Below are 24,267 nucleotides of genomic sequence, written 5' to 3'. Positions count from 1 at the left end.
ATGTGTATGTGTATATTGCCTGCATGTAGGTGAGTGCACCTGTGTCGTGCAGTGCCCAAGGAGGACAGAAGAGGCTGTCAAATCCCCTGGAACTGGAGTTACAGATAGTTGTTAACTGTCATGTGGGTGCTGGGATTTGAACGCCAGTCTTCTGGAAGAACAACCAGTGTTCTTAACTGCTGAGCCATCTCTCCAGCCCCTAGTTCTCTCTTTCTACCATGTGGGTTCCAGAGATTGAGTTTGGTGGCAAATGCCTTTGCTCACTGAGCCTTCTCACCATCCTCCATTCATCTTTTAAACATTAGCCAATCAGACTTGGTGAAAAATAATAAACCATACAGTACCTCCTGTAGCCCAGGATGATCTCAAAGTCACTAGGGTAGCTGAAACTGGCCTTGGCCTTCTGATCCTCCTGCCTCTACCTCTGGCTTTGTACTACCCAATTTTAAGTTAAATATCTGAAGATAGTTATCATATTTATTTATTTATTTATTTATTTATTTATTTATTTATTTTGTTCTTTTTTAAGACAAGGTCTCCCTGCAGCCCCACCTGGCCTGGAACTCACTATGGAGACCAGGCTGGCCTTGAACTCAAGAGATCTGCCTGCCTCTGCCTCTTGAGTGCTGGATCTAAAGGTGTGCGACATCATGCCCAGCATAGACCATGATTTTTTAAATTTATTTTTCTGCAGAGTTAGCTTTTTTTTTTTTTTTCTTCTTTCCCTCATGCTTTGTAAGATCTCTTTAAAAGATAAATAATCCCTCTGAGGGAGGAAGAGATTTTACCTCAGGTTTTTAGGTTTCTACATGGTTCATGAATAGGCTTTAGGAAAACTATGTGCCTAGTCCCCAAGCTTTGTACATGTGCTTTTCTGGAGCACTGGCTTGTAGGAGTGTCCATTGCTTTCACCATCCCTAGGTGGCTCTGTGTGTATGTATGTGTGTGTGTGTGTGTGTGTGTGTGTGTGTGTGTGTATGTTTCTGATAACTCTTGGCTCTCCCACCTGCTTCAAGTATCTGTCCAGGCTAGATGGTGAGTGGGCAAGAAGCCCTTCTGGTCACTGTGTAAAGCATTTGGTAGCAGGGATCCATCTGTATAAGGGAAGTCTAGGGTTTATCCCCTGAACTCTCTATTCTTGGACCTAGAGTACATGGGGTCAAACCTCTACTTGTTTTTATAAACAAGGTTTTGCTGAAACCACATCATGCATGTTTACTCACATGTTCTCTGTGGCTGTCTTTGTGCCACAGAGGCTGTGAAGCTGTCATGACAGAGACCATATGGCCCACAAAGACTAAGATAGTTACTTTCTGGCCCTTTACAGAAAGCATTTGCCAAATTTTGGTCTAGAGGCACCCAGAAGCTGCTAAATCAGAGTTCTCTATCTGAGGGCAGGGTCAACACTTCCACAGACCCCTACATCCTCTAGTTGTACAGGCTAGCTCTCTAAACACTTTTTAAGTCACCTTCTCCACCCCTTCCCCCAGGCTGGAAGGATCTTCTTGGATATTCCCCTGTCCCATGAGGCCTCCACAGGGCCTAATCTCTCATGGGAACAGACCTGGAAAGGGAATGGGGAGCACGTCAGTGAGGACAGGCTGCAGCTGTTAGGCAATGTTCTTTGGTGGCCACTGCTTCTGCTGAGCAGAGCCGAATCTGCTTCTGACACAGCCTAGGCCTTGAAAAAGTAGAACTGTCAGAACCAGCTCCCAGAGACACAGTGAACAGCACAATGGTGCTTTCTGTCTCTGTCCCCCACCCATGTTTTCATTTTTGGGGACAAAGGAGTCTTCAGGGTTGCTTTTAGGAGCTCCCTAAATCAAATCTACTTCAGCTTTCAGGCCACAGAGAATGGTTCCTTGATAACCTGAGAATGTGGAGAAATGTCTTACTATGGGAACCTTCATTTGAGGGACTTTCTGAGGCCCAAGGGTTTTGTATGGCATGGGGTATGGGATGTTACCCCTATTGGTGAAGAAGGGGCCCCAAGTTGGCAAAATGCCCTTTACTTACAGTCCAGGAGGAGGTGGCCCATAGCCTGTACCCCAGCCCCACCCCCACCCCCAACCTTGGGAGTCTACACTCTGTGTCCTTCACAGTAGAGTCTTTAGTTTGGAGGTTCAGAGGGTAGTCCAACGACCAGGGTTGGTTCTCTCAGGTTCCTGCAGCATGAGGCCTGGGCATCCCTGAAGGAGGTGTCAGGCCAGTCCATGGGTGCAAGCACACTTCCCATGGGGTAGAGTCTTGGCCTCCCCAGGACATGTGGTCAGCATACTCTGGTCTGTTTGCTGAATGTCTCTAGTTTGTACAGCCCTTTAACTCGCTCCATCAGCCAGAGCACAAACACAAGCCGGCGGCTGAGGCGGAGTCTTTGGGCCGCCACCCCATAATCCAGAGCCTGGGTTGCTTAGAGATGGGAGCAGATGCAGCCAAAATTGTGAACGTATCTTTTCCACTTCATTACTCTGACCCTTGTCAGTGTGGGTGGAATGGGGAGTTCTGAGCTGAAACCTTCACAGAAAAGGGGTTACAAAATGTTGCCAGGCTCCTGCAAGAAAAACTTCTCTGTGGGCTTTTCCCATTTATTCATTGAAGTTTGACTTTAAACCCAAGGAACACATGATCCCAGGGGAGTTAGAATGGTGTTTGAAGAGAACGCAATAGACATCCATCTTCAAGTACCTAAGGGACAGGCAGAGAAACAAATGGCCCCTGTGAGGGGGTGGAAACTCTGCAGCTTTCCTGCTCAGACCCAGATTCTCCAGCCAGAGGAGGGTCCCATGGTGCTTTCCTCTCACCCCTGCAGAGCCCAGGAGCCAGGTGGGCAGGACTCTCCTGGTGCCAGATCACACTTGGCCTCTGTGCTTTCCTGTTGTTTCCATCTGTGCCTTGGGAAGCCAAAACAGTCAGCTGATTGCCATTGGCCTGGGAAAATTTTGCCCATCAGAGGGGTTCCACCTCATGAATTTGCTCTAGCACATGACATAAACAACAGAGGGGGGCGTCAACAGGGATCTGGGCCTGACAGGTAGAGAGGGAGGTGGCTGGGTGAAGGCAGTTTTCCCTCCCCAGCCCTGCACTGGTGAAGCGGAAAGGTGACTGCAAGGACCTTCTGGGTGATGTGTGCTGAGGGGTGCCTCGCTGTTTCAATTAGGAAACAGCTCGGCTTTGCCGAGTCGTCTTGTCCAGACTAGTACCTAGATCCTGGCCTATCCAAGCTATACTGAACTCTGGGTGTGTACACCAGCCACGGCTCATCTAGACACACAGACTTAGAATGCTAGCCCCCAGCCACTGCTTGACTCTAGAGCTTATTCAGGCTTTGTGTGACATCTCCTGGGGGTCAGGATATGCTCCCAAGGCTGGTAGAGCTAGGACACCAGGGATTATGGAAAATCAGTGTTACCCACCCCACAGCCTAACCCAGGGTTCCTGTGGAAAGAGGTACCGGTCTTTTAAGCATCTTAGAGTCCCCTAAGGAAAACAATCCAAACTCTCTGTTTTGAGCTGTGGCCTCTGGGGATCTTCTCTCCCTCCCCCCCCCACCTGAACACCATGGGAGGGGCTGCTCACAGCTGCTGTTTTCCCCTCTGGGAATGTTACACAGCTGGGCCTGTTTATGGTGCAGCTGAGGGACCAGAAAGTGAGTCATCCAAGTGAGGGAAGGCTTGAATGAGGCACAGGAGCCCAGACCAGGAGGGCAGGTTTTGCCTAGCAGCAGAGGTAAAGGATTGGCTTTGAGAAGAACCTAAGAGCTGGGAGAGAGCTTAACACTGCCCTACCTGTGAGTGTGCTTGTGAGGCAGGAAACAGCTGTTGCAAGTGTTTCCCTTGGCATCTGTCATTGCAGCACGGGCTCCAGCTTCCTACTTGGCAGCAGAGCTTATTCTTCTAACAGGCCCTGGAGGCCTCACTACAGCGGCATGCTCAGCACTGAGCCAGCACCACATCACCCCTGCTTTTCAGTACTATTATATGCAGCTGAGAACAGGCAATGGCAAAAGGAGGCAAGAATGAGCATGGAGGGACACCAGACCAGTTAGAGAGGGGACCCAGACCCGAGGAGGAAACAAGGGCAAGTGCACATAAAATGCACATCACTGGGTAGTGAGGCCCTGGGTCAGGGGGAGGTCAGCCTAGGGAAGACAGAGGCAGATGGGTCTAAAAGGAACACCTGAAGGGTATTAAGAAATCCCCAGTGGGTGGAACTCAAAACAGGATGCTTCATCAGGAACATATAAAGGGGAATGAAAAGTGAGTTGGAGCCTCAAGCCAGTTCTCCTCACTTCTCATACCAGCCCATGTGAAGCTCCCAGGAGACAGTGTAGCCTGGTGGCAATGCCTACATCCTTGACCTGGACCTTTACCAGCATGGGGGAGTCCCTTGACTCTTAAATTAAATTTTTTTTTTGGTCTTTTTGAGAAAGGGTCTTTCTGTAGCCCCAGCTGTCCTGGAACTCACTATGTAGACCAGGCTGGCCTTGGCCTTGAACAGAGGCCACAGAGATCCACCTGCCTCTGCCTCCTGAGTGCTGGGATTAAAGGTGTGTACCACCATGCCCAGCTAATTTTTTATTTTTATTTTATTTTAGTTTTTTTTTGAGATAGGGTCTTCCTGTAGCCCCAGCTGACCTGGAACTCATATGTAGACCAGGCTGGCTTTGAACTCACAGAGATCCATCTGCCACTGTCTCCCAAGTGCTGGGATTAAAGGTGTACACTATCACACCTGGCTTTAATTTTTTTTGATATATTATTTTTGTGTATGAGTGTTTTGCCTACATGTGTGTAAGTGTACCACATGTATGCAGTGCTCACAGAGACCAGAAGAAGGTGGCATCAAATACCATGGAACTGGAGTTACAGATGGTTGTTAGCCATAATATGGGTGCTGGGAAAAGAGCAGCAGGTGCTCTTAACGATATAGCCATCTCTGTAGCTCCCCCTCTTTTTCTTTTTTAAAGATAGGATATTGGCCAGGCTTTATTGCACACACCTTTAATCCCAGCACTTGGTAGGCAGAGGCAGGCAGATCTTTATGAGAACTATATAGTAAGTTCCAGGCCAGCTGTGGCTACGGGGAGACCTGCCTCAAAAAAAAACAAAACAAAAAAAAAGATAAAATGATAGGGTCTCATGTAACTCCAGGCTGGCCTCAAACTTCTGTGAAAGTGAGGATGACCTTGAACTTCTTTGGTCCTCCGGCCTCTGCCTCCTGAATTCTGGGCTTATAGGTTTGCACCATAACCGGTTTAGACTCTGAAAGTTTTGTACTCAGTAAATGAAGATGTTAAAGAATGTTTAGACAGTTGCTTTGAGGGTTTTAAAAGATCATATAGGGCTGGAGAGATGGCTCAGCAGTTAAGAACTTGCAGAAGACTCAGGTTCGAATCCCAGCACCCATATGGCAGCTAACAACAGTCTGTAACTCCAGTTCCAGGGGATCCTACGGCCTCTTCTGTCCTCTATGTGCATTGCACGACACGGGTGCACTTACCTACACGCAGGCAATACACACATACACATAAAATAAAAATAATAAAAATTTTTTAAAATTTCAAAAAAAAGATCATATAGAAAATAGGTATTAAAAATAGTTGCTGCTGAGCATGGTGGTGCATGCCTTTAATTCCAGCACTCAGGAGGCAGAGGCAGGTGGATCTCTGTGAGTTCGAGGCTAGCCTGATCTCCATAGCAAATCCAGGCCAGCTGGGGCTACAGGGAGACCCTGTCTCAAAAAAACCAAAAAAAAAAAAAAAATTGTTGCTATTAGTGTACATATTATTTAATGTTTTGGTTGTTAGCCTTAGCCTTTAACGGTTGTGCTATCCCTCCAACCCTATTATGCATATTATTTAATAGTAAGGAAATCTGACCAAGCTGCCTCTGAGCACAGCCAATGAGGGAAATCTTTAGCAGGCAGAGAGGGACCCAGCCTGAAGGAGAAAATACAATTAGTATTACCACTTAGGTACAAGGTAACCAATGTCCACAAGGAAACTTGTTCTCTTCTGTGATCCTTGCTCTCTTGTAACCACATGTGACTATTGTCAGGATATTTATGCTTTGGGTTTCATTGGTCAAGGTAAACCTTTCTTTTAAAAGCAATTTCATCCAATACAAACACTAAGTAATCTCTAAAGCTGAAACACACTTTGATGACCTTTTTTTCCCCCCTGTTTAAAAAATTATTTTTATTTTATGTCTATGAGTGTATTACCTGCATGTATGTAAGTGTACCCATGTTGTACAATGACTGAGAAGGTCAGTCATGAATCCCATAGATCCCATGCCAGGCATGGTGGCACACGCCCTTAATCCCAGCACTCAGGAGGCAGAGGCAGGTGGATCTCTGTGAGTTCAAGGCCAGCCTGGTCTACATAGTGAGTTCCAGGACAGCTGAAGCTACAGGGAGACTCTTTCTCAAAAAAACCAAAAAAAAAAAAAAAAAAAAATTTGTTGGATCCCCTGGAACTGAAGTTACAGATGGTTGTTAGCTGCCTCGTGGGTGCTGAGACCTGAACCTGGGCCCTCTGCAAAAGCAGTAAGTGTTCTTAACTGCTGAGCCATCTCTCTAGCCCTGTCCCCCAGTTTTTGAGACAAGGTTTCATTAGCTCAGGATGACCTCAGCACCTGATTCCCCTTCCTCCACTTCTCAAGTGCTAGGAAGGCTTATGCCACACCTAGCATGACCACTTACTTTAAAATATCTTTGGAGGCTGGAGAGATGGCTCAGCAGTTAAGAGCACTTGCTCTTGCAGAGGACCTGAGTTTGATTCCCAGCACTCATGTGGCAGCTCACAACCACCTGTAACTACAGTACCAGAAGATCCAATACCCTCTTCTGGTCTCCTCCTGTTCCTGCACACATATGGAACATGTAAACTTATGCAGGCACACACATTAAAAAAATCTCTAAAACATGTTAGGCTGGGCATGGAAGAACACACTTTTAATCCCATCACTAGGGAGGCACAGGCAGTCTGATCTCTTGAGATGGAGGCTAGCCTGCTCTACATAGTGAGTTCCAGGCCAGCCGGGGCTACAAGGAGTCCCTTTCTCAAAAAATAAAATAAGAAAAAATATCTTTGGGTTGGGCATGGTGGTACAATGTCTTTAGTCCCAAGTGCTAAAGAGGCAGGGGCAGGTAGATTTCTGCATTGGAGGCCAGGCTAATCTACCATACCAGCCCAGGCTGTATAGTGAGACCTTGTCTCAAAATAAAAACACAAACCAGAAAAATCAAAGGATACATGCAAACAAAAATGTCTTTTGGCAAAAAAAAAAAAAATCATTCTAAGAGAAACTAAATGACAAAGTAGAAAAACATAGCATGTGGACAAACTGTGCCTTGTTTTTGTTTTTATTAATTTTTTAGTTAGTATACAAAAGGATGGGTTTCTTTATGACACTCATACACATTGTCCCTTTCTCATATTTACTCCTCCTGCCCTCCTCCAGCTCTCGACAAAGACATCTTTTTTTTTCAGCACTAGAGATTGAACCTAGGACCTCATACATGCTAAGCAAGCACTCTACCACTGAGCTACATCCTCAGCCCATAACTATCCCTTGACTCTTAAATTAATTATTTATTTTTTTATTATTTTTAGGTTTTTTTTGAGACAGGGTCTCCCAGTAGCCTCAGCTGTCCTGGAACTCACTATGTAGACCAGACTGGCCTTGAACTCACAGAGATCTGCCTGCCTCTGCCTCCTGAGTGCTGGGATTAAAGGCGTGCGCCACCACACCCAGCAATAACTGTCTTTAATACATTAAATAATCTTTATAGAAAGGGGCACAGTGAATATTCATGTAGTCCTGGCTCCTTGGGAGGGTGAGGCAAGAGGATCAATTGAGCCTAGAAGTTCAAGGCCAGCCTGTGCAACATAGACCTTACTTTAAGATAAAATAAGACTTTATATAAAATCAACTAACATTCTCATAGGAAGAAGGGACAAATGATGAATATAAATACTGATTTATTTTGTTTGTTCTATTTTTGAGACAGGGTCTCATATAGCCCAGGCTAGCTTTGAGTGCCTGATCCTTCTGTCTTCACTTCCCAAATCCTAGGATTATAGCATATGCCATCATGCCTGACTTAAAATGACTGATTTTTTTTTTTTTTTTTTTTTTGTCTTTTTGGGACAGGGTCTCCCTGTAGTCCCAGCTGGCCTGGAACTTGGCTATGTAGACTAGGCTGACCTTGAACTGCCTCCCGAGTGCTGGCTTAAAGGCATGTACCACCATTCCCAGCTCTAAATTATTGATTTTTAAAGTTGAAAAAAAAAAAAGTGTTCAAAGTCATTAGAAGTCAAATATGCTTTTTTTTCAATTAAAAAAGTTATTATTGGGCCGGGCGTGGTGGCACACACATTTAATCCCAACAGTCGGGAGGCAGAGGCAGGCGGATCTCTGTGAGTTCAAAGCCAGCCTGGGCTACATATTGTGAATTCCAGCCTAGCTAGGGCTACATAGTGAGACCCTGTCTCAAAAAGGAAGTGGGGTTGGAGAGATGGTGCGGAGCACTTGCTGCTCATGTGTATGAGTGTTTTGCCTCCATGTATGTAAGTGCACCTGTGTCATGCAGTCCCCACAGAGGCCTGAAGAGAGTGGAGTTACAGACAGTTGTTAGCTGCCATGTGGGTGCTGGGAATTGAAACTGGGTCCTCTGGAAGAACAACAAGTATTCTTAAATACTGAGCAGTTTCTCCAGCCCCTTATTTTTGTCTTTTTAAGTGTATGAGTATATTTCTGCATGTATGTAAGTGCTGTATAATGCCAGAAGAGGACAGAAGGACAGAAGAGGACATTGGATTCCCCTGGAACTGGAGTTGTAGACAGTTGTTAGAAGTCATATGGGTGCTAGGAATTGAAGCCAGGTCTTCTGCAAGAGTAGCCAATGCTCTTAACTGCTGTGTCATCTCTCTAGCCCCTCAGTTTTTTAATTGTGGAAATTTTTGACCTACATGTTTTAGAGAGAATAGTATAATGAATCTTACGTACCCATTTTGCAACATCAACAATTATCAACTCAGTCTTTTTTATTTATACCTCTATCACCATATTATTTTGAGTCAAATATCAGTAATTAATTTCATCCATATACATGAATAATACGTGTGTGTGTTACTTAGGATTGAAGAATCTAGGACTTTAGAGTTTGGTAGGCAAGTACTGTACCTCTGAGCTACATCCCCAGCTAAGAAATGCATTTTAAAACAAGAATTTTGTTGGGTTGGGTGTGGTGGCGCACGCCTTTAATCCCAACACTTGGGAGGCAGAGGCAGGCAGATCTCTGTGAGTTCAAGGCCAGCCTGGTCTACATAGAGAGTTCCAGGACAGCTGGGGCTACAGGGAGACCCTGTCTCAAAAAGACAAAAAAAAAAAAAAAAAAAAAAAAAAAAAAAAAAACCCCAAGAATTTTGTTGAAGTAGCAAATGTTTAAAATAAAGAGAATATATAATGTTGGAGTGGCTTCAGTGGAATACACATTATTACACTGTTGGTGGGAGTATCAATTGATATGTCTCTTCTGGGATTTGGCACAGAGTATCATAAATCCTTTAAAATGTGTATTCTTTTTGTGCTTAATGGTTCTACCTTTGGGGATTTATCTTGGGGAAGTAAAAGCTCCATACACCTATGTTTATTCCTAGGAGGTTTTTTTGTTTTTTTTTTTACTTTTTTGGTCTTTTTGAGACAGAGTCTACCTGTAGCCCCAGCTGTCCCGGAACTCGCTGTGTAGACCAGGCTAGCCTTGAACTCACAGAGATCCACCTGCCTGCCTCTCCCTCCTGAGTGCTGGGATTACAGGTGTGCGCCACCATGCCCAGCTATTCCTGGGAGTTTTTATTGAGCCAAGAACGGTGGCTTGTGCTTGGAATCTCCATACTTAGGAAGCCGCAGTGGGAAGATCATGAGTTCAAGGCCAACCTAGGCTACATAGTGAGACCCTGTTTACAAAAGGAAAAAAAAAAATTGCTAGACTTGGTGGTGCAGGCTTTGTAATCCTAGTTACTTTGAAGATTGAGGTAGGATAATTATAAATTCAAGGCCTGTCTAGGCTACTGAATGAATTCAAGGCCAGCCTGGACAAATTAATGAGCCCCTATTCAAAATAAAAGGTAATAGGAAGGCTGGAGATGTAGCCTGGTGGTGAAACACTTGCCTAAAGTGCACAAGACCTTAGGTTCCATTTCCAGCTTTGCCCCCACCCTCAAATCAATTGAAATATTTTTATGGATAAATTAAAAAATACCTAAGGTCCAAATTCAGAGACATGATTGCTAAATTAGAGACCATCCAGATAAGGAAATACTAGGCACTCATTTCAAATAATGTCGAGAAGAATAGTAAATAATTTTAGAAAACATTGATAATACATCAGGTTAAAAGGAAAAAGTTACTGATGTTTGTTTGTAATCCTGACTCTTGGGGAGGTGGAGACAGAAAGATCAGGAAGTTAAGGTCATCTTCAGTTACATAGCAAATTCAAAGCCAGCCTGAGCCACAGGAGATCTTATCTTTTGAATAAAAGAAAAAAAGATTAGTTGGATAAAAGGTGCACCCCACCCCGTAGTCCCAGCTAGTTCAGAGGCTAAGGCTAAGTTAGGAAAATGATTTGAACTCGGGAGTTGGAAACCAGTCTGGGCAACATCATGAGACTTTTTCAAAAAAGGGAAAAAGTTTATAAAACAGTATAGATGACTCAGCTCGTAAAGATGCTTGCTGCCAAGCCTTCCTACCTGAGTTCAATTCCTGGGACCCACATGGTTGAAGGAGAGAACCACCTTCCAAAAGTTGTCATCTGATCTCCACATATACCATAGCACACATCCCCCATACATGTAACTAATATTTAAAAACAAACTATATTTCATATGATCCCAGTTATGTTAAAATGTCATAGGTATAGGATGGGGACATCACTCAGCGGCAGAGTGTTTGTCTAGCATGCAGAAGGCCCTGGTTTTGGTCCCCAATACTGCAAAATAAATTTTTGCGAAACAAAAAATTTAAAGGAAAGAATATATTGAAATGGCAACAGTAAGCCAGGCATGGTGGTAACAGTACTATATATGGGTGATCTTTATGTATGTTTTTCTTTTTAAAAAAGTATTTTTATGTTATGTGTATGAGTATATTGCCTGCATGTGTGTGAGTGCACCCATGTCATGCAATGCTGTGGAGGTCAGAAGAGGGTGTCAGATTCCCCTGGAACTGGAGTTAAGGACACTTTATAGCCACCATGTGGGTGCTGGGAATTGAATCCAGGTCCTTGTCCTCTACAAGAGCAGTCAGTGCTCTTAACCACTGAGCCATCTCTCCCGCCTCTTAATGTATGTTTTTCAATAGACATGCTTTCCTTTTCTAATCATGAAAAATACTTAATTTAAAATACAGAGATGTAAGTGTTGGTGGGAAGCTGTCTAATATGGTTTGCCCTGAGGCTCTGTGCTGTCCTAGGAATGGCCATATTGGCCAAAATAGCATGGTAGAGTGATGTTCTTGGGCTGCCAAGAATGTTACAGGCAGGAAAATGGGGGTGATGGTCCATACCTGTAATCCCAGCATTTGGGAATTGACGTAGGAAGACTGCAAATTCATAATGAGACCTTGTCTCAACAAAACAGCAACAAAAAACCAGGAATGTTCCAGGCAAGTAGACTCTGATCCTCTGGAGGGACTGTTGCCAACTGCTGTCATTGGCCATGTCCAAGGCAGTTGGTTACATCATGGACAGGTGAAAACCAGCCTCTTCTTTCGGGGTCATTTTCTTCCCTGCTATGGGTAACTAGTGTAAGAAGACTCTAAGAGCATGACATTGCGTGTTCACCTCAAGCCCCTGGTGTTTTTTTTGTTGTTGTTGTTGTTTGTTTTTTGCTTTGGACAGGATCTACCTAGTCCCAGCCCTCCTGGAAGTCACTATGTGAACCAGGTTTGCCTCACAGAGATCCGCCTGACTCTGCCTCCTGGGTGAGGGTTAAGGCAGGCTTGAGAAGAGGAAGGAAAACAGAAAGGGGGCTAACTAGCAACAAGCAGCCTGCTTTTCTGGGGTGTTAGTCCTGTTAAAAAATGCTGCCTGGGGTGATTCTAATGTAGGGAATTTGCCTTAGGACATAACTGTGTACACACGGGTTCATTCTCAGCTTCCCCCACTTAACCTGCCTGCAGGAAAACTGGTTCTTGGCCTTTGACTGCTCTTCTGCTCCCTCTGACTTCTTCCTTCTTCACTTGTCCTGACTGTACTAGAATCCCCTGCAGGAACATTTCCCTCTTTCCAAGCAGACAGATGTCTATCATCTTTGAATTTTCCCTGAGGTCGGTAGTGCCCCAGGGATGCCTCTCTTACAAGCCTGAATTGCTGGCATAACCAGTATGGAGCAGTCTAAATGTGAGTTCACAAATGAGCATGTCCTTGAGCTGCAGCATACCTTTGAAGCAGGTGTACAGAGGATACAGTTAAGATCCTCCAGCGCTCACCTCGGTGTATCTGCACACATGGACAGACCACATTTCCTTTGTCTCCTCTGCTCCACTTTTGCCCTCTTCCACTCTTCCCAAGAAGTCTAGAATGGCAAGAAAAAGCTTTTTGTATGATAGAAATTTAGGAGAAAACCTGGATGGCCACCCTGACCTCACACCATAAGGCTTAGTTGCCTTGTAGATTCATCCACGTTCCTTATTAGTGCTGTGATTCCCCCCAAACAATTCTGTTTCTTACACACATTAATTTTTTGGTCTTTTTTAGACAGGGTCTCTTGTAGCCCCAGCTGGCTGGCTTGGAACTCGAAATGTAGACTAGGCTGGCCTTGATTTCACAGAGATCCGCCTGCCTCTGCTTCGCAAGTACTGGGATTAAAGGCGTGCGCCACCATGCCTGGCCCTTCAATTTATTTTTTATTAATTTTTTATATGTATATGAGTGTTTTGCTTGCTTGCATGTAAATGGAAAATGAAGCATATGTACCCAATGCTTTCAGAGACCAGAAGAAGGTGTCTGATCCCCTGGAACTCGAGCCAAAGACCCATCAGTCACCATGTGCATGCTGGGATCCAAACCCAGGTCTTCCGAAAGAGCAGTGCTCTCAACCACTGAGCAATCTCTTCGGCCCCCTACATATTTTTAAAACAGAGTCTCACTATTTAGACTTAGCTAGCATGGAACTCTCTATATAGACCAAGCTGGCCTCAGATTTACAGAGCTCTGCCTACCTCTTACTAACTTTAAAATTTTTTTACACTTATTTTTATTTTTAATTATGTGTATATGTGTGTGTAGAGGGGGTATGCATATGAGTGCAGGAACCCGTGGAAGCCAGAGGAATCACATCCCCCTGTTACTGGAATTATAGGCAGTTTGTGAGCCATCTGATGTGGTTGCTGGGAACTGAACTTGGGTACTCCAAAAGAGCAGTACATGCTCTTAACCACTCAGTGATATCTCCAACCCCATTGGTTGTTTGTTTTTTGGGTTTGGGTTTTTTAGAAACAAGGTCTCCCCATAGCCCCAGCTGACTTGACCTCACTATGTAGACCAGGCTTGGCCTCAATCTTACAGAGCCCTGCCTTACAGCCTTAAGCCTCCTGAGTGCTGGGATTAAAGGTGTGTACCACCACACCCCTCCATGTTATTAATAGTTTTAATACTATTCTTGTGGTGGCACAGTCCTTTAATCCCAGTACCTGGGAGGCAGAGGAAGGCAGATCTCTGAGTTCAAGACAAGCCTAGTCTGCATAGTGAGTCCCAGGCCAGCTGGGACTATAGGGAGACCCTGTCTCAAAATTCACATACCATTTCGTTTAACTAAAGTGTCCACATTCAGTGAGTTTTTAGTATATTCACAGAGGTGTGGAGTCATCACTACAGTCAGCTACATCATCCCAGACATAAATCTTATACCTATTGGCAGTTCCTTCCTGTTTGGTTCCTGGCCTTTGGCCACCACTAATCTATTCTTTGTGGATTTACATACGGATTTGCCTATGGATCCTATAGGATTCCATTCCTATATGAAATGATGTGGGTGGGACATTATATATAATGGAAACATATATATATATGTCTGCCATCTTTCACTGAGCACACTGTTTTACAAGGTTCATGCATGTTATAGCATGCATGCATCTTTTATGAGCAAATAGTTCTTTTGTGATTTTATGTATACACCACATAGATCCATTCATCTGTTGATGGACATGCGGTTGTTTCCATTTTTTTTTCTATTTCAAAGAATGCTGCTATAAATATTCGTATACAAGTGTTTACATGGACACATTTATTTCTCTTAGGTATGTACCTAGGAGTGGACTTTCTGGGTCATATAGTTACTTTATATTTAACTGCTGGAAGAACCAGTTATCAGAATGTTTTCCAAATTGGCTGTACCATTTTATATTCCTTCTGGAAGTATTCATAAGTTCCAGGTCCTCTACATTCTCACCAACATTTGTTATTTAAACTATAAAAAAACTATTTTTAAATATTTATTACTTTTTATTTTATGTGTATGAATATGTTGCCTGCATGTATGTGAGTGCACCCGTTTCATGCAGTGCCTTTGGCAGTCAGAAGAGCGCATCAGATTCCCTTGGAACTGGACTTATGGACACTTGTTAGCTGCCATGTGGGTGCTGGGAATTGAACTGAGTCTTCTACAAGAATAGTTGGTGCTCTTAACTGCTAAGCCATCTCTCCAGCCCCATTTGACTTTTTTATTATGGCTACCCTAGTGAGTACCAAGGATATCTGATCTGTCTGTCTGTCTGTGGGGCTGAGAACTGAACCTAGGGCCTTGTGCATGGTAGGCAAGTACTCCACTGCTGAGCTATATCCCTAACCCTCATGAAATTTTACATTTCTCTGTGACTAGTAATACTGAGCATCTTTTCATGTGCTTATTGGTCATTTGTAAATCTTCTTTGGAGAACTACCTATTCAGATCTTTTACCAAGTTTAAAAATGGTTGTTTATATTTTCTTTTTTGAAATATATTATTTTTATTTTATATGTATGTGTGTATTACCTGCATGTATGTAAGTGCACCCATGTCAGGCAATGCCCAATGACAGAAGAGGGCGTTGGATCCCCCGGAACTGGAGTCACAGACAGTTGTTAACTGCCATGTGGGTTCTGGGAACCAAATCCTGGTCTTCTGCAAGAACAGCCAGTGCTCTTAACCACTGAGCCATCTCTCCAGCCCTGTTTTTATTTTCTTATTATTAACTTATAAGATTATTTTTTTAAATAAACCTTTTTTTTTTTTTGTCTTTCTGAGACAGGGTCTCCCTGTAGCCCCAGCTGTCCTGGAACTCACTATCTAGCCCAGGCTGACCTTGAACTCACAAAGATTCACCTGCCTCTGCCTCCTGAGTGCTGGGACTAAAGGTGTGGGCTACCATGCCTGGCAAAATAAACCTTGTTTAAATTTTTATTTATTGTTATTGTTATTTATGTATATGTGTATGTGCGTGCACTTGATTGTCTGAATGTGCACTACATCCTCTGCCAGAGCAGAATTTGCTCTTAACTGCTGAGCCATGTATCTCTCCAGCTCCCTGTACATTTTTTACTTTTTTTTCTTCTTTTCAGTTTCTGATAGTATCATTTGGAACATGAAAAAGTTTTTTGTTTGGGGAGGGGTTGTTTGTCTTATTACATTTTTATTATTTATTTATTTAATTTATTGTGTGTATATGTGCCACAGTGCACATGTGGAGGTCAGAGGACAACTTGCAGGAATCCGTTCTCTCTTTCTACTACCATGCAGGTCCCAGGGATTGAACTCAAGTTGTCAGTCTTGGCAGCAAGCCCCTTTACCCATTGAGTCATCTCACTGCCTATGTTTTTTTTGAGGCAGGGTCTTACTATGTAGCCCTAGTTGGCCTAGAACTCACTATATAGATTATACTGCCTCAAACTTGCAGTGATCTCCTTCCTGTGCCTCCTGAATCCTGTGATTATAGACATGTGGCCCATGCCTAGCCTGGAACATAAAATTCTTTTATTTTGATAGTATTCATTGCTTATTTATTTATAATTATGGGCAAAACAGAAATGACGAGAGACAGGCATAGTTTCAGCTACCTCCATTTAGTAGCAATGAATTGGTTTACGGTAGCCTTTCGTTTTAAGATAGGGTCTTGCTGTGAGCCTTGGCTGACTTGGGACTTTAACACCCTCTTTCCTTTGCTTTTAGAGTGCTGGAATTATACTTATGTATCACCATGCCCAGGCTGTAGCCGTATTTGATAAAACAAAAATGGTCCGAAATCAATGGGGGTAGGCATGACCTAAGCCCACATATACTGCATTAATTTAATGAAATAGGGGGCATAGCTCTCCAGAGGGTGTCCCCAATGCCAGTGGTACTTCAGGATCAGTGGGAATGCTCCACAGCATGGGCTACAGTCTCTTGGAACTGGAGAAAAGGAGCTGTGGCTGGTTGTTGGGAGGATGTGCTTTGCCCCAATGTGTTAGAGTCCACAACTATATTGTGGTGTGGTAATTTTTCGTTTTTTCAATTAATTAATTAATTAATTTTATGTGTATGAATGGCTTGTGGAAGCCCAGAAGAGGGCATCAGATCCCCTGGAACTGGAGTTCCTGCAGTTCTCTGCTACCATGTGGGTGCTGGGAACTGAATCCAGGTCCTCCGCAAGAACAGCGAGTGCTCTTAACCTCTGAGCCAGCCTCCCTCCTTTTTCTTTTAATTACATTTATTTATTTATTTATCTGTTTATTTATTTATTTAGTTCAAGGGGAGCACTTGTGGTTATCTTTCCACTATGTAGATCCCAGGGATCAAACTCAGGTCGTTAGGCCTGTTGACAAGTGTCTTTATCCACAGACCCATCTTGCCAGCCCAGTATATTGTGGTATCTTACCAGGCCTGGGTTTCTAGGACTCACTGGGATTTGGCCTTGAAGTCATTTTAGATAGGCACCAATGCTTAGAGAGTGTTTAAAACAGCCTGAGCCTTTGTAATCTTGGCCTTCTAGGGTGTCAGGTAGCTCCTAGGGTAGAGGGTCAAGTGCAAGAGAATCCTCTTCTTACACTTAAAAAAATCAGAAGCAGGAACAGACTGAGCCACCTGTCTTGTCAGAACTGTAATTGGCACCTTCCAGAAACCTCTTAAAACTGAAAGCAGCTTTTGCTGACATCTGGTCCTTCTGGAACTCTGATATTTTTATTTATAATATGACACTCATTTCCCCAAATAGATTCTTTTTTTTTAACAGTCTTTATCCCTTTGAGGGATGCCTAAGATTCACAGCTTTGCTCTTTCAAACATCCTTCAAAGAGGACAAAGGCCCTGCTGTGTGTGAGGAGTGGAGGGGGAAGACGTACAGAAAATCAAATGGCCATGTCTTTACATCTGGAGTGGGATTTCTTCCTTGCTCTCCTCTCCTCTCCTCCACCTCTGTCTGGGAAGGGAAAGCTTGCAATTAGTGGTAATTGGCTGGACTGCTAGCCTGTGAATTCCACAGGTAAGAAGTGATGCCTGACTGTCTTACTCGCTTCCCTCCTCCCTCAGGTGTGTCTGTTTTGCTTCCCAGGATAGCTATGAACAGGGCCCAACTTACTTAAAACATTTTGAGATCTTCTTTTGTCTGTGTGTGTGTGTGTGTGTGTGTGTGACTCAGTTGTGCAGTTCTTGAGTGTGAACTTTGTAGATGACAGTGTCGTTTCACAATGAAAAGGTGAGACATGCCTGTGACCTAAACCTTTCCCTCCTACCTCTATCGCCTTAGCTGCCCAACATGTTCGGTGACCTTCGGTCCACATTTATTGCCTTGATGATTGGATCCTATGCCTCCTCAGCAGTCACCTTCCCAGGAATCAAGGTGAGGGTGTGGCTAACAGTTTCCTGCATGTGTGCTTTGTCCTAGCATCTGGGCGGAGGTTTCTGCCAAGGCTTCGGCAGCCTCTGAAGAGAGAGGTCATAGTGAGCACTAGGGATGGCCTCTTGCTGCCCCTCCCACCTGGGCCGGATGCAGCTGGCATCACAGGAGCAAGAAAAGAAAACCATTAGATCCTAGAGGGGAGAAGGGCGCTAGCCTGTCACTGTAGTGTGTGACTGCAGACAGACTAGAGAAGGGAAAAGGAGGGTGGGCAAACTTGCCTCTTGTCCCAAGAGCCCCCCGACTGCTGTTGTTGGGCTGTGCTCCCTGTTAGTCAAAGCTCTGCCCTTGGCCAAGCTGGTTCAGCTGTTTCCCTCCCAGGCAGGATTCTGAACCTGTAGAAGTCACATGGGATCAGGAAGAAGCCAAGACCTCACAACCCACTAGGTTCCCTCCCTGGTCCTGCTGCTCTGTCAGGGTGTCAACAGGAGCTTTTCCCTCACGAGGCACTGACACCAAAGTGAATCAATGTACTACGATGAGGAAAGGGAGTCACAGGGATAAGTACCTGGGAATCCATGTGGTAGATGGTGGGAATCTGGCCAGCCATCCTGTGGATTTCCTGGATGGTGGAAGAACTAGAAATTCATCTTCTGTGTCTGTGAGTGCTAGCCTCCTCCCTAGGGAGCTGGACAACTCTGTGCTAGTACTTTGGGGACCCTTACATTGGCACTGGAAAGAAATGGAAACAATCCTGGCTACTCAGGTAGCTGAGGCAGGAAGGGATGGTAAGTTCAAGGCCTGTTTGGGCTACAGAGCAAATTCAAGGACAACCTGGGCAATTTGGTAAGATCTGGTCTCATAATTTAAAAAAAAACAAAGGGCTATAGATATAGCTCACTGGTAGAAGCTTATGTAGCATGCAGGAAACCCTAAATTTCATCCCTACTACAGTTTAAAAAAAGTAAGGAACATGGGGAAGGGGAAAGAAAAGAAGAAAAATGGTGACATCAGTGCCTCTGTGCACTGCAGGCTGCTCGTCTGCAAGGTCAGTACTACTCCTCTGCCAGGATTATAACCACTTACCCTGACAATGTCACACCTGTTTCACAGAGCAGTGCATTTGTCTGTCTGTTCCTTGAGTATCTTGGGGGTACCTGCTGTGTGTACTCATCAAGATGCTAGAGAAGTACCAGTGTCTGAGTCTAGCAGGTTCCCATCCTCAGGCATCTAGACCAACACAGACAAGTCAGTGAGTTGTGTCGGGAGGTGGAAGCAGGAAAATTAAGAGTTCAAGGCTACAAAGCAAGTTTGAAGCCAGCCTGGGCTACATAAGAGCCTGTCTCAAAAAAAAAAAAAAGAGAAACCAAAACCCCAAACAAGAAGCAGAAAAATCTCAGCCAGTGCTGTCCACTGTGCAAGAGGGAGACAGACCATGACAGTGACAGGGTGACCAGCAAAGGCCTGTCCAAGATGGTGACATTTGGTTCAAGTTGGATTCCTGGATTCCTGGGACAGACAGTTGGAATTATCACAATGCAGGGTTCTGATAACCACACAGCTCAGCTCATAGGGCTATGCCTTCTCAGCCAGCCCAGCACAGTGGGAGCAGGAGCTGTTGGCTGCCTCCTGCGTGGGGCCCACTCTGCCTTCCCCCTGCTAACTCTGCCCCCTTGCCCGGTAGCTCATCTACGATGCTGGTGCCTCCTTTGTTGTCATCCTCGTAGTCTGGGCTGGCTGTTCTGGACTCGTTTTCCTCAACTGTTTCTTCAACTGGCCGCTAGAGCCCTTCCCAGGGCCAGAGGACATGGACTACTCGTAAGTAGGCGTGCTCTCTGCTCTGTCTTCATGCTGCCAGGGTCCCAGGCAGCACCCACAAACACCCTCCTTGTGGCCTCCAGGGTGAAGATCAAATTCAGCTGGCTGGGCTTTGACCACAAGATCACAGGGAAGCAGTTCTACAAGCAGGTGACCACAGTGGGGCGCCGCCTGAGCGTGGGGAGCTCCATGAGGACTGCCAAAGAGCAAACTGCACTGCAGGAGGGCCACAAGCTGTGCCTGTCCACTGTTGACCTGGAGGTGAAGTGCCAGCCTGATGTTGCAGGTACCCGACATGTGCCCTTGCCTTCCAAATTGGCTTGAGAGGTCTGGAGGGATATCCTCATCTATATCCTGGGTGTAGCCCGGTGCCCTCTTGATTGGGCATCATTGGCTGAGGCTCTGTGGGTTTTATCTCACTGAATTCCCACTCCATCCCAAAAGGGGCAGTGGCCCCACCTGTCCTATTTTACAGACAAGCACACTAAGGCTCAGAGAGGTTAGGGGATCTGCTGATTAGCAACATGAACCTCCCCAGGGCCCTTCCTTAGCTTCCTCTCACCTCCAGCGCAGGATCAGCACATTGGGCCTCCCTCCCTTGCTCTAGCCCCTTTATAGGTAGGACATGTCTCCTGGTCCTGAGCCCTGTGCCTTCTTCCCACAGCAGCCCCCTCGTTTATGCACAGTGTGTTCAGCCCCATCCTGCTGCTTAGCCTGGTCACCATGTGTGTTACACAGCTGCGGCTGATCTTCTACATGGGGGCTATGAACAGCATCCTCGAGTTCCTTGTTAGTGGTGACCAGAAGACAGGTAAGTATTCCCTGGGCTTTGGCGTGTCACTCCAGGGGAGGGCAACTGTGTCACTCCCACCAGCCAAGTGAAGGCCACCAGCTCTACCAGCTGGAAGGTGTTAGTCTAAGCTAGATCAGCAGGGGTGTGAAATGCAGTGTCTGAGGCCAGGCCCTGTTTGCTTGTCAGGGCTCTTTCATCACAGCCAGCCTGACTGTTCTTTCATGTCCCCATCAGGGTTTCCTGGCTGAGGAGGGAGAAAAGAACTAAAATAGCTCCATGTGTTTAGGGTGTGGGGTGTGTTTCCAGTGCCAGTGGGGAGGGCCAAAGGCTGTATCTGTAAGTGAAAACACTGCTCAGATGGAGGCTTTGGCCCGGGCACTTCCAAAGACAGCAGCCCAGCCCCACAGGATCACATCTCTGATCCTAGGGACTACACGCCTGGCTTCTGGACACCCAGGGGACTGAGGGAAGGACTTTTGTCCTGGCCGAGGACTCTGGGGCAGTAGGGCTCACACTAGGATCTGCATCCCTCCCTGGTTGAGCTTCCTGGGCGCAAATAATCCAGTTGTGGCTTGTTCACTCTGGGAAACCAAACTGATAACCCACAGGAAAACAGCAGCAGGTCTTCAGCTGACTAGGGACTTTGCTCTACAGAGAAAGTCAGTACTTCCCTGGGGCCTGGCTGACTCAGCTTTAGTCATCACAATCAAGACAAACACATTCGGCAATCCTCTTTGTTGGCTGCCTCACCAGCCTGCAACTTTTTGTTTTCACTAATGGGAAGATAATGTACAGAGCTTCCAAGGAGCCAAATACCAGTTTTTCATGGGATAAAAAAGCCTGCTTTCACAGAAGGAAAATACAGCAGAGTGCTAGGTACTGCTGGCTCTTTAGTGGGGAAATAAAGTGGAGAAACACTTAACATAATGAACAAAAAATTGTTATGAGATTAAAAGCCTCAGGGGCCTTATGGGAGAAACAGACCTATTCAGCTTTGTTTAGCCCAATGATAATTTCCCTAAATTTAGATCTCTGGAACCTTTTTGAATTTTTTTTTTAAGTTGGTAGAGTTCTTGCTTAGTATGAATGAAGCCCTGGGTTCCTCTCTAGCGCCACATAAGCATATGTGTGATGATGCACACATATAATCTCAGCTCTCCAAATGTGGAGGCAAGACGATCGGATGTTCAAGGTCATCCTAGGTTACATAGCATATTAGAGGGCCAGCCTGGGCTACATGAGACTCTGTCCGGGGGCAGGGCAGCACTGAGGTGGGTCTTGCTGTATTGCCTAAATTGGTCTCAAAATTCTGGGCTTGCCGGATGTGGTGGGGCACGCCTTTAATCCCAGCACTTGGGAGGCAGAGGCAGGTGATCTTTGTGAGTTTGAGGCCAGCCTGGTCTACAGGGTGAGTCCCAGGACAGCTGGGGCTACAGGGAGACCCTGTCTCAAAAAGATAACAACAACAACAAAAAAATTCTGGGTTCAAGCAGTCCTCTTCTGAATAGCTGTGACTACAGGTGTGAACCTCTGCATGTGGTAGAATCTTGCTTTTATGTAAAGAACTCATTAAGTCATTAAAAGCAGTTGTGTACACTTTGAAGAAAGCTGAGGTATCCTATGTAGACATCCTGTATTATAAACACTCGCCCAGAACTGTAGACCCTTGCAGTGTATAGAGGGAGCTTGTCCCTGACCTTCCCTTGCAAGGCAGCCTCTTGAGGTTGAGACTTTATTTTTCTGAGACATGGTAGCCCAGGATGGTATGGAACTTCCTTAGTAGACCTGTTTGGCCTCAAACTCTTGGTGAGCCTCCTGTCTCAGCCACTTGCTGGTATTATAGGTGTATACCGTCATACCCACCTTTTGCAGAGGCTGCTGAGATTGCTCAGCAGGTAAAGATGCTGGTTACAAGCCGCATGACCTAAGTTCAGTTTCTGGAATCCACATGGTAGAAGGAACGAATTGACTCCCCACAAGTTGTCCTCTGGCCTCCACAGATACCCTGTGGCATGTTTGTCCACATACAACACACACACACACACACACACACACACACATACACACACACATTAAATAAATGTAAAAAAAAATTTAAATATTTTGCTACCCGAGAGGTATTTTCTCAACTATTTACTTACTTAAAAAAAATTATATATATAAAATCACTCAGGAGGCAGAGGCAGGCAGATCTCTGTGAGTTCAAGGCAGGCCTAGTCTACATAGTGTGTTCCAGGCCAGCTGGGGCTACAAGGAGACCCTGTCTCAAAAAGAAAAAAAAAATTATGTGTATGTGGTAGGGGTATGTGCACATGAGTGCAGGTGCCCTCAGAAACCAGAGGTGACAGATTCCCTGAAGATGGAGTTACAGGCTTTTGAGTCCCCTGATGAGGGTATTGGAAATCAAACTTGGGTCCTCTGGAAGAGCAGTACATGCTCTTAACTCCTGAGCTATCTCTAGACCTATTTACTTTCTTTCAATTTATTTTTCTTAACTTCTTTTTAGAAAACTTGTATATTTATTATTTGTGTTGAGGAGGTGTGTATGTAAGTGTGGGCATCCATTTGGGGGTCAGAGGACAGTTTTCTTTTTTTTTTCTTCTTCTTCTTTTCAAGGCAGGGTCTTCCTGTGTCCCAGCCGGACTGGAACTCACTATGTAGACCAGGCTGGCCTTGAACTCACAGAGATCCACCTGCCTCTGCCTCTGCCTCCTGAGTGCTGGGACTAAAGGTATGTGCCACCACTCCAGGTGAGAGGAAAGTTCTCGAGAGTTTATTCTCTCCTTCCGCTGTGGGTTCCAGAGATTGAACTTAAGTGAAATTTGATACCCTCTTCTGACCTCTACAGGCTTTGCACAACACAGGTGCACTTACATACTTGCAGGCAATACACTCATACATATGAAATAAAAAAATAATAAAAATTAAAAAAAAAATTAAACAGTTTCAAGAAGTAGAGGAAATCAGTGTAGGAAGTGTGGTCTGAGGCAGACAGGAGCTTGGTTTTCTCTAGACTCAGAGAGGCTGCTATGAGCCAGCAAGGGAAAAGGACCAATTCTGGCTATCTGGGGACACCTGAGGTGTCAGATGGCTCTGGCTGGGGTATCTGGCACAGATCCTTTGACCTTTCCTGCTCTTTGAGTGGCAGCAATCCCACAGGGTCACATGGTATTGGGGGACTCTGATTCTGCCAGGCCTTCTGCACACAGCATGCCACTTCCCATCACAGTCTGGTCAGGCAGGACCACAGGCCTGACTCACCAGCCTGCCAGTGATGAGGCAGCAGCAACCAAGACAATGCCAGCCAGGCTGGGTTCTCTCTCAGATCTGTTCCTGGAGCTGTGTGAGCTCAGTCTTCCTTGAACACTCTGAAGGGGTCTTGTGGGATGTAAAGTATGTGTTGGTGCCTGATCTAGCTAGCCTGCCTCCTCTCCCCATTTGCCTGTAATGGCCGTTGCCCTTTCTGTCACTGACATCTCTCTCTGCTTCTCTACCTTTGCTTTCTTGATGAAGTGATGGCAACAGGTAAGCAGAGGTTTGTTGGGGAACAGCTACTCTTTTCAGCTCAGAGACTTCTCATCTTGAATTGCAAACATCTCTGATGACCAAAATGGTGGGGGCAAAGGGGGAACATTTAGCATTCAGCTATTTTTCCCTGAGGCTCCTGCCAACCCCCATTTTTAAGTCTCTTTGAAGATTGAAACCCTGACGTCAGAGCCCTTGTGAGTTTTGCCTTCCTGGTATATTTCTGGAGGCAGACAAGGAATGGCCAGTCCACATACAAAGCTTCAGTCTTGGGCATTG

The 24,267-nt window shown here is 45.3% G+C and overlaps 1 protein-coding gene across 3 annotated transcripts in view; it reads left to right on the top strand.

Annotated features, from left to right (window-relative positions):
- Slc43a2 (solute carrier family 43 member 2) overlaps nt 1-24,267 on the top strand; it is a 51,924-nt gene that overhangs the window by 20,715 nt on the left and 6,942 nt on the right. For 2 of the 3 annotated variants that reach the window (XM_008828776.3, XM_008828778.3), the window contains exons 5-9: nt 17,763-17,855; nt 19,537-19,670; nt 19,754-19,956; nt 20,335-20,481; nt 23,977-23,988. In XM_008828776.3, coding sequence (XP_008826998.1) covers nt 17,763-17,855; nt 19,537-19,670; nt 19,754-19,956; nt 20,335-20,481; nt 23,977-23,988 — 589 coding nt within the window. The remainder of the gene's footprint in view (nt 1-17,762; nt 17,856-19,536; nt 19,671-19,753; nt 19,957-20,334; nt 20,482-23,976; nt 23,989-24,267) is intronic. The other variant, XM_008828777.3, reaches the window with a different exon arrangement.

The sequence above is a fragment of the Nannospalax galili genome, unplaced genomic scaffold (assembly GCF_000622305.1).
Source record: "Nannospalax galili isolate Female #2095 unplaced genomic scaffold, S.galili_v1.0 scaffold212, whole genome shotgun sequence".
NCBI classification, from domain to species: domain Eukaryota; kingdom Metazoa; phylum Chordata; class Mammalia; order Rodentia; family Spalacidae; genus Nannospalax; species Nannospalax galili.
The sequence above is the reverse complement of the archived record's forward strand: the minus strand, read 5'-3'. Positions and strand labels throughout refer to the sequence as shown.